The 15,175-nt window shown below is 43.4% G+C and overlaps 1 protein-coding gene across 4 annotated transcripts in view; it reads right to left on the bottom strand.

Moving 5' to 3' along the window:
• The window catches only part of LOC110511547 (high affinity cAMP-specific and IBMX-insensitive 3',5'-cyclic phosphodiesterase 8A), a 208,778-nt gene that overhangs the window by 59,719 nt on the left and 133,884 nt on the right, over nucleotides 1-15,175 (bottom strand). For all 4 annotated transcript variants that reach the window (XM_036981520.1, XM_036981521.1, XM_036981522.1 and 1 more), the window contains one exon: nucleotides 5,282-5,338. In XM_036981520.1, coding sequence (XP_036837415.1) covers nucleotides 5,282-5,338 — 57 coding nt within the window. The remainder of the gene's footprint in view (nucleotides 1-5,281; nucleotides 5,339-15,175) is intronic.

Here is a 15,175-nt window from a genome sequence, read left to right as displayed (position 1 = left end):
ACAACTCTCTGAACTGATCAATACTGACTGGTATATAGATGAGACTATGATCATAGTGACTGGTATATAGATGGAGACTATGATCAATACTGACTGGTATATAGATGGAGACTATGATCATACTGACTGGTATATAGATGGAGACTATGATCATAGTGACTGGTATATAGATGGAGACTATGATCATAGTGACTGGTATATAGATGAGACTATGATCAATAGTGACTGGTATATAGATGGAGACTACACTCATAGTGACTGGTATATAGATGGAGACTATGATCATAGTGACTGGTATATAGATGGAGACTATGATCATAGTGACTGGTATATAGATGGAGACTATGATCATAGTGACTGGTATATAGATGGAGACTACACTCATAGTGACTGGTATATAGATGGAGACTATGATCATAGTGACTGGTATATAGATGGAGACTATGATCATAGTGACTGGTATATAGATGGAGACTATGATCATAGTGACTGGTATATAGATGGAGACTATGATCATAGTGACTGGTATATAGATGGAGACTATGATCATAGTGGCTGGTATATAGATGGAGACTACACTCATAGTGACTGGTATATAGATGGAGACTATGATCATAGTGGCTGGTATATAGATGGAGACTATGATCATAGTGACTGGTATATAGATGGAGACTATGATCAATACTGACTGGTATATAGATGGAGACTATGATCATAGTGACTGGTATATAGATGGAGACTATGATCATAGTGGCTGGTATATAGATGGAGACTATGATCATAGTGACTGGTATATAGATGGAGACTATGATCATAGTGGCTGGTATATAGATGGAGACTACACTCATAGTGACTGGTATATAGATGGAGACTATGATCATAGTGACTGGTATATAGATGGAGACTATGATCATAGTGGCTGGTATATAGATGGAGACTACACTCATAGTGACTGGTATATAGATGGAGACTATGATCATAGTGACTGGTATATAGATGGAGACTATGATCATAGTGACTGGTATATAGATGGAGACTATGATCATAGTGGCTGGTATATAGATGGAGACTACACTCATAGTGACTGGTATATAGATGGAGACTATGATCATAGTGACTGGTATATAGATGGAGACTATGATCATAGTGACTGGTATATAGATGGAGACTATGATCATAGTGACTGGTATATAGATGGAGACTATGATCATAGTGACTGGTATATAGATGGAGACTATGATCATAGTGACTGGTATATAGATGGAGACTATGATCATAGAGACTGGTATATAGATGAGACTATGATCATAGTGACTGGTATATAGATGAGACTATGATCATAGTGACTGGTATATAGATGGAGACTATGATCATAGTGACTGGTATATAGATGGAGACTATGATCACAGTGACTGGTATATAGATGGAGACTATGATCATAGTGACTGGTATATAGATGGACACTATGATCATAGTGACTGGTATATAGATGGAGACTATGATCATAGTGACTGGTATATAGATGGAGACTATGATCATAGTGACTGGTATATAGATGGAGACTATGATCATAGTGACTGGTATATAGATGAGACTATGATCATAGTGACTGGTATATAGATGGAGACTATGATCATAGTGACTGGTATATAGATGAGACTACACTCATAGTGACTGGTATATAGATGGAGACTATGATCAATACTGACTGGTATATAGATGGAGACTATGATCAATACTGACTGGTATATAGATGGAGACTATGATCATAGTGACTGGTATATAGATGGAGACTATGATCATAGTGACTGGTATATAGATGAGACTACACTCATAGTGACTGGTATATAGATGGAGACTATGATCAATACTGACTGGTATATAGATGGAGACTATGATCAATACTGACTGGTATATAGATGGAGACTATGATCAATACTGACTGGTATATAGATGGAGACTATGATCAATACTGACTGGTATATAGATGGAGACTATGATCAATACTGACTGGTATATAGATGGAGACTATGATCAATACTGACTGGTATATAGATGGAGACTATGATCAATACTGACTGGTATATAGATGGAATCTATGATCAATACTGACTGGTATATAGATGAGACTACACTCATAGTGACTGGTATATAGATGGAGACTACACTCATAGTGACTGGTATATAGATGGAGACTATGATCAATACTGACTGGTATATAGATGGAGACTATGATCATAGTGACTGGTATATAGATGAGACTACACTCATAGTGACTGGTATATAGATGGAGACTACACTCATAGTGACTGGTATATACAGTGCCTTGCGAAAGTATTCGGCCCCCTTGAACTTTGCGACCTTTTGCCACATTTCAGGCTTCAAACATAAAGATATAAAACTGTATTTTTTTTGTGAAGAATCAACAACAAGTGGGACACAATCATGAAGTGGAACGACATTTATTGGATATTTCAAACTTTTTTAACAAATCAAAAACTGAAAAATTGGGCATGCAAAATTATTCAGCCCCCTTAAGTTAATACTTTGTAGCGCCACCTTTTGCTGCGATTACAGCTGTAAGTCGCTTGGGGTATGTCTCTATCAGTTTTGCACATCGAGAGACTGAAATTTTTTCCCATTCCTCCTTGCAAAACAGCTCGAGCTCAGTGAGGTTGGATGGAGAGCATTTGTGAACAGCAGTTTTCAGTTCTTTCCACAGATTCTCGATTGGATTCAGGTCTGGACTTTGACTTGGCCATTCTAACACCTGGATATGTTTATTTTTGAACCATTCCATTGTAGATTTTGCTTTATGTTTTGGATCATTGTCTTGTTGGAAGACAAATCTCCGTCCCAGTCTCAGGTCTTTTGCAGACTCCATCAGGTTTTCTTCCAGAATGGTCCTGTATTTGGCTCCATCCATCTTCCCATCAATTTTAACCATCTTCCCTGTCCCTGCTGAAGAAAAGCAGGCCCAAACCATGATGCTGCCACCACCATGTTTGACAGTGGGGATAATGTGTTCAGGGTGATGAGCTGTGTTGCTTTTACGCCAAACATAACGTTTTGCATTGTTGCCAAAAAGTTCCATTTTGGTTTCATCTGACCAGAGCACCTTCTTCCACATGTTTGGTGTGTCTCCCAGGTGGCTTGTGGCAAACTTTAAACGACACTTTTTATGGATATCTTTAAGAAATGGCTTTCTTCTTGCCACTCTTCCATAAAGGCCAGATTTGTGCAATATACGACTGATTGTTGTCCTATGGACAGAGTCTCCCACCTCAGCTGTAGATCTCTGCAGTTCATCCAGAGTGATCATGGGCCTCTTGGCTGCATCTCTGATCAGTCTTCTCCTTGTATGAGCTGAAAGTTTAGAGGGACGGCCAGGTCTTGGTAGATTTGCAGTGGTCTGATACTCCTTCCATTTCAATATTATCGCTTGCACAGTGCTCCTTGGGATGTTTAAAGCTTGGGAAATCTTTTTGTATCCAAATCCGGCTTTAAACTTCTTCACAACAGTATCTCGGACCTGCCTGGTGTGTTCCTTGTTCTTCATGATGCTCTCTGCGCTTTTAACGGACCTCTGAGACTATCACAGTGCAGGTGCATTTATACGGAGACTTGATTACACACAGGTGGATTGTATTTATCATCATTAGTCATTTAGGTCAACATTGGATCATTCAGAGATCCTCACTGAACTTCTGGAGAGAGTTAGCTGCACTGAAAGTAAAGGGGCTGAATAATTTTGCACGCCCAATTTTTCAGTTTTTGATTTGTTAAAAAAGTTTGAAATATCCAATAAATGTCGTTCCACTTCATGATTGTGTCCCACTTGTTGTTGAATCTTCACAAAAAAATACAGTTTTATATCTTTATGTTTGAAGCCTGAAATGTGGCAAAAGGTCGCAAAGTTCAAGGGGGCCGAATACTTTCGCAAGGCACTGTATATAGATGAGACTATGATCATAGTGACTGGTATATAGATGGAGACTACACTCATAGTGACTGGTATATAGATGGAGACTATGATCATAGTGACTGGTATATAGATGGAGTCTATGATCATAGTGGCTGGTATATAGATGGAGACTACACTCATAGTGACTGGTATATAGATGGAGACTATGATCATAGTGACTGGTATATAGATGGAGACTATGATCATAGTGACTGGTATATAGATGGAGACTATGATCATAGTGACTGGTATATAGATGGAGACTATGATCATAGTGGCTGGTATATAGATGGAGACTATGATCATAGTGGCTTGTATATAGATGGAGACTACACTCATAGTGACTGGTATATAGATGGAGACTATGATCATAGTGACTGGTATATAGATGGAGACTACACTCATAGTGGCTTGTATATAGATGGAGACTATGATCATAGTGGCTGGTATATAGATGGAGACTATGATCATAGTGGCTGGTATATAGATGGAGACTACACTCATAGTGGCTTGTATATAGATGGAGACTATGATCATAGTGGCTGGTATATAGATGGAGACTACACTCATAGTGACTGGTATATAGATGGAGACTATGATCATAGTGACTGGTATATAGATGGAGACTATGATCATAGTGACTGGTATATAGATGGAGACTATGATCATAGTGACTGGTATATAGATGGAGACTATGATCATAGTGACTGGTATATAGATGGAGACTATGATCATAGTGACTGGTATATAGATGGAGACTATGATCATAGTGACTGGTATATAGATGGAGACTATGATCATAGTGACTGGTATATAGATGAGACTATGATCATAGTGACTGGTATATAGATGGAGACTATGATCATAGTGACTGGTATATAGATGGAGACTATGATCATAGTGACTGGTATATAGATGGAGACTATGATCATAGTGACTGGTACATAGATGGAGACTATGATCATAGTGACTGGTATATAGATGAGACTATGATCATAGTGACTGGTATATAGATGGAGACTATGATCATAGTGACTGGTATATAGATGGAGACTATGATCATTGTGACTGGTATATAGATGGAGACTATGATCATAGTGACTGGTATATAGATGAGACTATGATCATAGTGACTGGTATATAGATGGAGACTATGATCAATACTGACTGGTATATAGATGGAGACTATGATCATAGTGACTGGTATATAGATGGAGACTATGATCATAGTGACTGGTATATAGATGGAGACTATGATCATAGTGACTGGTATATAGATGGAGACTATCAGGACATAAAGAGAGGAGGGAAACATACCTTTTTACTACAGCAACTATCACAGTGTTTTCTGAAGAGGTCACCGCCCTGATCGACCTGAAGGGAAAACAAAGACACACATTTATCATTTAGCGAGAAAACATACCAAAGAGCCGTCAAATCAATGGAGCAGGCCTAGGCCCTGTGGTGCAGCTCCATGAGCAGGACTAGACCCTGTAGTGCAGCTCTGATTCTCCCAGACCAAAGCTCTGTGCGTAGGACTGGTGCAGCTCTGTGAGCAGTCCTAGGCCCTGTGGTGCAGCTCCATGAGCAGGCCTAGGCCCCGTGGTGCAGCTCCACGAGCAGATCTTGGCCCAGTGAAAGAATGCAGTGTAGCAGTCGTGGTCATCTGGCTGTGGTTTCTCTTCAGCCAGTCACCATAAAGAAGCTTTAGTTCTCCACAGAGAGCCCTGCGTGTACACTGAACCTATAGACTGGCCAAGATGAATAAGGTTAACATACAGGCTACGGCCAGAGTCAATTAATGTTTGTAAACTTGTTTTGGGGTTTGGGCCCGGGCTAAAGATAGAGTGGTGTGTGGAGGGGGGAGGAGGGGGGAGAGAGTTGTTGCTCTTTGAGAAGGGACCTGGCTTCACCAGGTAGCAGGGGACTGAGGTCTGAGGACAGGCACACAACAGAAAACTAGAAAACCCATCGTTCCAATTTGATAAACCCATCCAGTCAGTAAGGATGCTGCATCAGGATGCTGCATTAGGATGCTGCATTAGGATGCTGCATCAGGATGCTGCATTAGGATGCTGCATTAGGATGCTGCATTAGGATGCTGCATTAGGATGCTGCATTAGGATGCTGCATCGGGATGCTGCATCAAGATGCTGCATCAGGATGCTACATTTGTATTCTGCATCAGGATGCTGCATTAGGATGCTGCATTAGGATGCTGCATTAGGATGCTGCATTTGGATTCTGCATCAGGATGCTGCATTAGGATGCTGCATTAGGATGCTGCATTTATCTCTGTGTGGAAACAGAATAACACAGTATTGTCTAGCACAGTGTATTGTGACCAGGCCTTCCTTGAAAAATAGGTATTTTGATCTCAATGGGACAAGCTGGTCAAATAAAGGATTTTATTAGTTAATACTAAAGTAACACACCAGCATAGTAACACACCGGCATAGTAACATACCAGCATAGTAACACACCGGCATAGTAACACACCAGCATAGTAACCAACCAGCATAGTAACATACCAGCATAGTAACACACCGGCATAGTAACACACCGGCATAGTAACACACCGGCATAGTAACACACCGGCATAGTAACATACCAGCATAGTAACACACCAGCATAGTAACATACCAGCATAGTAACACACCAGCATAGTAACACACCAGCATAGTAACATACCAGCATAGTAACACACCAGCATAGTAACACACCAGCATAGTAACACACCAGCATAGTAACATACCAGCATAGTAACACACCAGCATAGTAACCAACCAGCATAGTAACATACCAGCATAGTAACATACCAGCATAGTAACACCAGCATAGTAACACACCAGCATAGTAACACACCAGCATAGTAACACACCAGCATAGTAACACACCAGCATAGTAACACACCAGCATAGTAACACACCAGCATAGTAACACACCAGCATAGTAACACACCAGCATAGTAACACAATATTATAGTAACACACCAGCATAGTAACATACCAGCATAGTAACACACCAGCATAGTAACACACCAGCATAGTAACACACCAGCATAGTAACACACCAGCATAGTAACATACCAGCATAGTAACCAACCAGCATAGTAACACATCCGCATAGTAACATACCAGCATAGTAACATACCAGCATAGTAACACACCAGCATAGTAACACACCAGCATAGTAACATACCAGCATAGTAACATACCAGCATAGTAACACACCAGCATAGTAACACACCAGCATAGCAACACACCAGCATAGTAACACACCAGCATAGTCCCCAACCAGCATAGTAACACACCAGCATAGTAACACACCAGCATAGTCCCCAACCAGCATAGTAACACACCAGCATAGTAACACACCAGCATAGTCCCCAACCAGCATAGTAACACACCAGCATAGTAACACACCAGCATAGTCCCCAACCAGCATAGTAACACACCAGCATAGTAACATACCAGCATAGTAACCAACCAGCATAGTAACACATCCGCATAGTAACATACCAGCATAGTAACCAACCAGCATAGTAACACATCCGCATAGTAACACACCAGCATAGTAACACACCAGCATAGTAACCAACCAGCATAGTAACACACCAGCATAGTAACATACCAGCATAGTAACACACCAGCATAGTAACACACCAGCATAGTAACATACCAGCATAGTAACACACCAGCATAGTCCCCAACCAGCATAGTAACACACCAGCATAGTCCCCAACCAGCATAGTAACACACCAGCATAGTAACATACCAGCATAGTAACCAACCAGCATAGTAACACATCCGCATAGTAACACACCAGCATAGTAACACACCAGCATAGTAACCAACCAGCATAGTAACACACCAGCATAGTAACACACCAGCATAGTAACACACCAGCATAGTAACACACCAGCATAGTAACACACCAGCATAGTAACATACCAGCATAGTAACCAACCAGCATAGTAACACATCCGCATAGTAACATACCAGCATAGTAACATACCAGCATAGTAACACACCAGCATAGTAACACACCAGCATAGTAACATACCAGCATAGTAACATACCAGCATAGTAACACACCAGCATAGTAACACACCAGCATAGCAACACACCAGCATAGTAACACACCAGCATAGTCCCCAACCAGCATAGTAACACACCAGCATAGTAACACACCAGCATAGTCCCCAACCAGCATAGTAACACACCAGCATAGTAACACACCAGCATAGTCCCCAACCAGCATAGTAACACACCAGCATAGTAACACACCAGCATAGTAACACACCAGCATAGTAACACACCAGCATAGTAACACACCAGCATAGTAACATACCAGCATAGTAACACACCAGCATAGCAACACACCAGCATAGTAACACACCAGCATAGTAACACACCAGCATAGTAACACACCAACATAGTAACTACAGATATAACGTACCAGCATATACCTAACCTACTGATATAACAAGGTAATGTACCAGCATATACCTAACCTACTGATATAACAAGGTAACGTACCAGGATATACCTAACCTACTGATATAACAAGGTAACGTACCAGGATATACCTAACCTACTGATATAACGTACCAGCATATACCTAACCTACTGATATAACATACCAGCATATACCTAACCTACTGATATAACAAGGTAATGTACCAGCATATACCTAACCTACTGATATAATGTACCAGCATATACCTAACCTACTGATATAACATACCAGCATATACCTAACCTACTGATATAACAAGGTAATGTACCAGCATATACCTAACCTACTGATATAACAATGTAATGTACCAGGATATACCTAACCTACTGATATAACAAGGTAATATACCAGGATATACCTAACCTACTGATATAACAAGGTAACGCACCAGCATATACCTAACCTACTGATATAACGTACCAGCATATACCTAACCTACTGATATAACAAGGTAATGTACCAGCATATACCTAACCTACTGATATAATGTACCAGCATATACCTAACCTACTGATATAACATACCAGCATATACCTAACTTACTGATATAACAAGGTAATGTACCAGCATATACCTAACCTACTGATATAATGTACCAGCATATACCTAACCTACTGATATAACATACCAGCATATACCTAACCTACTGATATAACAAGGTAATGTACCAGCATATACCTAACCTACTGATATAACAATGTAATGTACCAGGATATACCTAACCTACTGATATAACAAGGTAATATACCAGGATATACCTAACCTACTGATATAACAAGGTAACGCACCAGCATATACCTAACCTACTGATATAACGTACCAGCATATACCTAACCTACTGATATAACATACCAGCATATACCTAACCTACTGATATAACAAGGTAACGTACCAGCATATACCTAACCTACTGATATAACGTACCAGCATATACCTAACCTACTGATATAACGTACCAGCATATACCTAACCTACTGATATAACGTACCAGCTTCTAGTCATGAAATCTATGCAGCCTACTCAATCACTTTTTATAGCTACTGTTTACAGGCCTCCTGGGCCATATACAGCGTTCCTCACTGAGTTCCCTGAATTCCTATCGGACCTTGTAGTCATAGCGGATAATATTCTAATCTTTGGTGATTTTAATATTCACATGGAAAAGTCCACAGACCCACTCCAAAAGGCTTTCGGAGCCATCATCGACTCAGTGGGTTTTGTCCAACATGTCTCTGGACCCACTCACTGTCACAGTCATACGCTGGACCTAGTTTTGTCCCATGGAATAAATGTTGTGGATCTTAATGTTTTTCCTCATAATCCTGGACTATCGGACCACCATTTTATTACGTTTGCAATTGCAACAAATAATCTGCTCAGACCCCAACCAAGGATCATCAAAAGTCGTGCTATAAATTCACAGACAACACAAAGATTCCTTGATGTCCTTCCAGATTCCCTCTGTCTACCCAAGGACGCCAGAGGACAAAAATCAGTTAACCACCTAACTGAGGAACTCAACTTAACCTTGCGCAATACCCTAGATGCAGTTGCACCCCTAAAAACTAAAAACATTTCTCATAAGAAACTAGCTCCCTGGTACACAGAAAATACCCGAGCTCTGAAGCAAGCTTCCAGAAAATTGGAACGGAAATGGCGCCACACCAAACTGGAAGTCTTCCGACTAGCTTGGAAAGACAGTACTGTGCAGTACCGAAGAGCCCTTACTGCTGCTCGATCATCCTATTTTTCTAACTTAATTGAGGAAAATAAGAACAATCCGAAATTCCTTTTTGATACTGTCGCAAAGCTAACTAAAAAGCAGCATTCCCCAAGAGAGGATGACTTTCACTTTAGCAGTGATAAATTCATGAACTTCTTTGAGGAAAAGATTATGATTATTAGAAAGCAAATTACGGACTCTTCCTTAAATCTGCGTATTCCTTCAAAGCTCAGTTGTCCTGAGTCTGCACAACTCTGCCAGGACCTAGGATCAAGAGAGACACTCAAGTGTTTTAGTACTATATCTCTTGACACAATGATGAAAATAATCATGGCCTCTAAACCTTCAAGCTGCATACTGGACCCTATTCCAACTAAACTACTGAAAGAGCTGCTTCCTGTGCTTGGCCCTCCTATGTTGAACATAATAAACGGCTCTCTATCCACCGGATGTGTACCAAACTCACTAAAAGTGGCAGTAATAAAGCCTCTCTTGAAAAAGCCAAACCTTGACCCAGAAAATATAAAAAACTATCGGCCTATATCGAATCTTCCATTCCTCTCAAAAATTTTAGAAAAGGCTGTTGCGCAACAACTCACTGCCTTCCTGAAGACAAACAATGTATACGAAATGCTTCAGTCTGGTTTTAGACCCCATCATAGCACTGAGACGGCACTTGTGAAGGTGGTAAATGACATTTTAATGGCATCGGACCGAGGCTCTGCATCTGTCCTCGTGCTCCTAGACCTTAGTGCTGCTTTTGATACCATCGATCACCACATTCTTTTGGAGAGATTGGAAACCCAAATTGGTCTACACGGACAAGTTCTGGCCTGGTTTAGATCTTATCTGTCGGAAAGATATCAGTTTGTCTCTGTGAATGGTCTGTCCTCTGACAAATCAACTGTAAATTTCGGTGTTCCTCAAGGTTCCGTTTTAGGACCACTATTGTTTTCACTATATATTTTACCTCTTGGGGATGTTATTCGAAAACATAATGTTAACTTTCACTGCTATGCGGATGACACACAGCTGTACATTTCAATTAAAATGGTGAAGCCCCAAAATTGCCCTTGCTAGAAGAATGTGTTTCAGACATAAGGAAGTGGATGGCTGCAAACTTTCTACTTTTAAACTCGGACAAAACAGAGATGCTTGTTCTAGGTCCCAAGAAACAAAGAGATCTTCTGTTGAATCTGACAATTAATCTTAATGGTTGTACAGTCGTCTCAAATAAAACTGTGAAGGACCTCGGCGTTACTCTGTGTCATGTATTGTCATGTTGTGTCTTGTTTCTGTCCTTTCCCTTCACCCTGTCTCCCTCTGCTGGTCGTTATTAGGTTACCTTTTCTCCCCCTCTTTCCCCCAGCTGTTCCTTGTCTCCTCCTAACTACCTCGTCACCCCTTTTCCCACCTGTTCCCTTTTTCCCTCTGATTAGTCCTCTATATCTCTCTCTGTTTTTGTTCCTGTCTTTGTCGGATTCTTGTTTGTGTTATGCATGCCTGAACCAGACTATCGTCATGTTTGCTGCAACCTTGTCCTGTCCTGTCGGAATCTGCCGGTCCATCTGAGCCTACGTTTGTTTTGTTATTAAAGAAGCTCTGTTTACGTTAATTCGCTTTTGGGTCCTCATTCACGCACCGTAACAGAAGAATCCGACCAAGAATGGACCCAGCGACTTCGGATCCTCTCCACTCAGCCGTCGAGATCCAGGGAGCGATGCTAGGCAGACACGAGCAGGAATTGTCTGCTGCTCGACATGCCGTTGAGACCCTGGCCACCCAAGTCTCCAACCTCACAGAACAGGTTCACCATCTCCGCCTCGATCCACCGGCCACTTCCAGGGCTTTCGAATCTCCGGAGCCCAGAATCAATAACCCGCCGTGTTACTCTGGGGAGCCCACTGAATGCCGCTCGTTCCTCACCCAGTGTGATATTGTGTTTTCTCTCCAGCCCAACACTTACTCCAGGAGCACTGCTCGTGTCGCCTACGTCATATCTCTCCTTACTGGACGGGCTCGTGAGTGGGGCACGGCAATCTGGGAGGCAAGGGCTGAGTGTACTAACCAGTATCAGGACTTTAAGGAGGAGATGATACGGGTTTTTGATCGATCTGTTTTTGGGGAGGAGGCTTCCAGGGTCCTGTCTTCCCTATGTCAAGGTAATCGATCCATAACAGACTACTCTATTGAGTTTCGCACTCTTGCTGCCTCCAGTGGCTGGAACAAGCCGGCTTTGCTCGCTCGTTTTCTGGAGGGTCTCCGCGCAGAGGTAAAGGATGAGATTCTCTCCCGGGAGGTTCCTTCCAGCGTGGATTCCTTGATTGAACTCGCTATTCGCATTGAGCGACGGGTTGATCTTCGTCACCGAGCTCGTGGAAAGGAGCTCGCGTTCTCCGTTGCCCCCCTCTCCGCATCACTACCATCTTCCTCTGCCGGCTCGGGTGCTGAGCCTATGCAGCTGGGAGGTATCCGCATCTCGACTAAGGAGAGGGAACGGAGAATCACCAACCGCCTCTGTCTCTATTGCGGTTCTGCTGGTCATTTTGTCACTTCATGTCCAGTAAAAGCCAGAGCTCATCAGTAAGCGGAGGGCTACTGGTGAGCGCTACTACTCCTGTCTCTCCTTCAAGATCCTGCACTACCTTGTCGGTCCATCTACGCTGGACCGGTTCGTCAGCTTCCTGCAGTGCCTTAATAGACTCTGGGGCGGAGGGCTGTTTTATGGACGAGACCTGGGCTCGGGAACATGACATTCCTCTCAGACAGTTAAGGGAGTCCACGGCCTTGTTCGCCCTGGATGGTAGTCCTCTCCCCAGGATTCAGCGTGAGACGCTACCTTTAACCCTCACTGTTTCTGGTAATCATAGCGAAACCATTTCTTTTTTAATTTTTCGTTCACCTTTTACACCTGTTGTTTTGGGCCATCCCTGGCTAGTTTGTCATAATCCTTCCATTAATTGGTCTAGTAATTCTATCCTCTCCTGGAACGTCTCTTGTCATGTGAAATGTTTAATGTCTGCTATCCCTCCTGTTTCCTCTGTCTCTTCTTCACAGGAGGAGCCTGGTGATTTGACAGGGGTGCCGGAGGAATATCACGATCTGCGCACGGTGTTCAGTCGGTCCAGGGCCACCTCTCTTCCTCCACACCGGTCGTATGATTGTAGTATTGATCTCCTTCCGGGAACCACTCCCCCCCGGGGTAGACTATACTCTCTGTCGGCTCCCGAACGTAAGGCTCTCGAAGATTATTTGTCTGTAGCTCTTGCCGCCGGTACCATAGTCCCCTCCTCCTCTCCCGCCGGAGCGGGGGTTTTTTTTGTTAAGAAGAAGGGCGGGTCCCTGCGCCCCTGCATAGATTATCGAGGGCTGAATGACATAACAGTGAAGAATCGTTATCCGCTTCCTCTTATGTCTTCAGCCTTCGAGATCCTGCAGGGAGCCAGGTTTTTCACTAAGTTGGACCTTCGTAACGCTTACCATCTCGTGCGCATCAGGGAGGGGGACGAGTGGAAGACGGCGTTTAACACTCCGTTAGGGCACTTTGAATACCGGGTTCTTCCTTTCGGCCTCGCTAACGCTCCAGCTGTCTTTCAGGCATTAGTCAATGATGTCCTGAGAGACATGCTGAACATCTTTGTTTTCGTCTACCTTGACGATATCCTGATTTTTTCACCGTCACTCCAGATTCATGTTCAGCACGTTCGACGTGTCCTCCAGCGCCTTTTAGAGAATTGTCTTTTTGTGAAGGCTGAGAAGTGCTCTTTTCATGCCTCCTCCGTCACATTTCTCGGTTCTGTTATTTCCGCTGAAGGCATTAAGATGGATCCCGCTAAGGTCCAAGCTGTCATTGATTGGCCCGTCCCTAAGTCACGCGTCGAGCTGCAGCGCTTTCTCGGCTTCGCGAACTTCTATCGTCGTTTCATCCGTAATTTCGGTCAGGTGGCAGCTCCTCTCACAGCCCTTACTTCTGTCAAGACGTGCTTTAAGTGGTCCGTTTCCGCCCAGGGAGCTTTTGATCTCCTCAAGAATCGTTTTACATCCGCACCTATCCTTGTTACACCTGACGTCACTAGACAGTTCGTTGTCGAGGTTGACGCGTCAGAGGTGGGCGTGGGAGCCATTCTTTCTCAGCGCTCCCTCTCTGACGACAAGGTCCACCCTTGCGCGTATTTTTCTCATCGCCTGTCGCCGTCGGAACGTAACTATGATGTGGGAAACCGCGAACTGCTCGCCATCCGCTTAGCCCTAGGCGAATGGCGACAGTGGTTGGAGGGGGCGACCGTTCCTTTTGTCGTTTGGACTGACCATAGGAATCTTGAGTACATCCGTTCTGCCAAACGACTTAATGCGCGTCAGGCGCTGTTTTTCGCTCGTTTCGAGTTCGTGATTTCTTATCGTCCGGGCTCTAAGAACACCAAGCCTGATGCTTTATCTCGTCTCTTCAGTTCTTCAGTAGCCTCCACTGACCCCGAGGGGATTCTCCCTGAGGGGCGTGTTGTCGGGTTGACTGTCTGTGGAATTGAGAGGCAGGTAAAGCAAGCACTCACTCAAACTCCGTCGCCGCGCGCTTGTCCTGGGAACCTTCTTTTCGTTCCCGTTCCTACTCGTCTGGCCGTTCTTCAGTGGGCTCACTCTGCCAAGTTAGCCGGCCATCCTGGCGTTCGGGGTACGCTTGCTTCCATTCGCCAGAGTTTTTGGTGGCCCACCCGGGAGCATGACACGCGTCGCTTCGTGGCTGCTTGTTCGGTCTGCGCGCAGACTAAGTCCGGTAACTCCCCTCCTGCCGGCCGTCTCAGGCCGCTTCCCATTCCCTCTCGACCGTGGTCTCACATCGCCTTAGATTTTGTCACCGGACTGCCTTCGTCAGCGGGGAAGACTGTTATTCTTACGGTTGTCGACAGGTTCTCTAAGGCGGCTCATTTTATTCCCCTTGCTAAGCTTCCTTCTGCTAAAGAGACGGCACA

The sequence above is a fragment of the Oncorhynchus mykiss genome, chromosome 6 (assembly GCF_013265735.2).
Source record: "Oncorhynchus mykiss isolate Arlee chromosome 6, USDA_OmykA_1.1, whole genome shotgun sequence".
Classification (NCBI taxonomy): domain Eukaryota; kingdom Metazoa; phylum Chordata; class Actinopteri; order Salmoniformes; family Salmonidae; genus Oncorhynchus; species Oncorhynchus mykiss.
The sequence above is the reverse complement of the archived record's forward strand: the minus strand, read 5'-3'. Positions and strand labels throughout refer to the sequence as shown.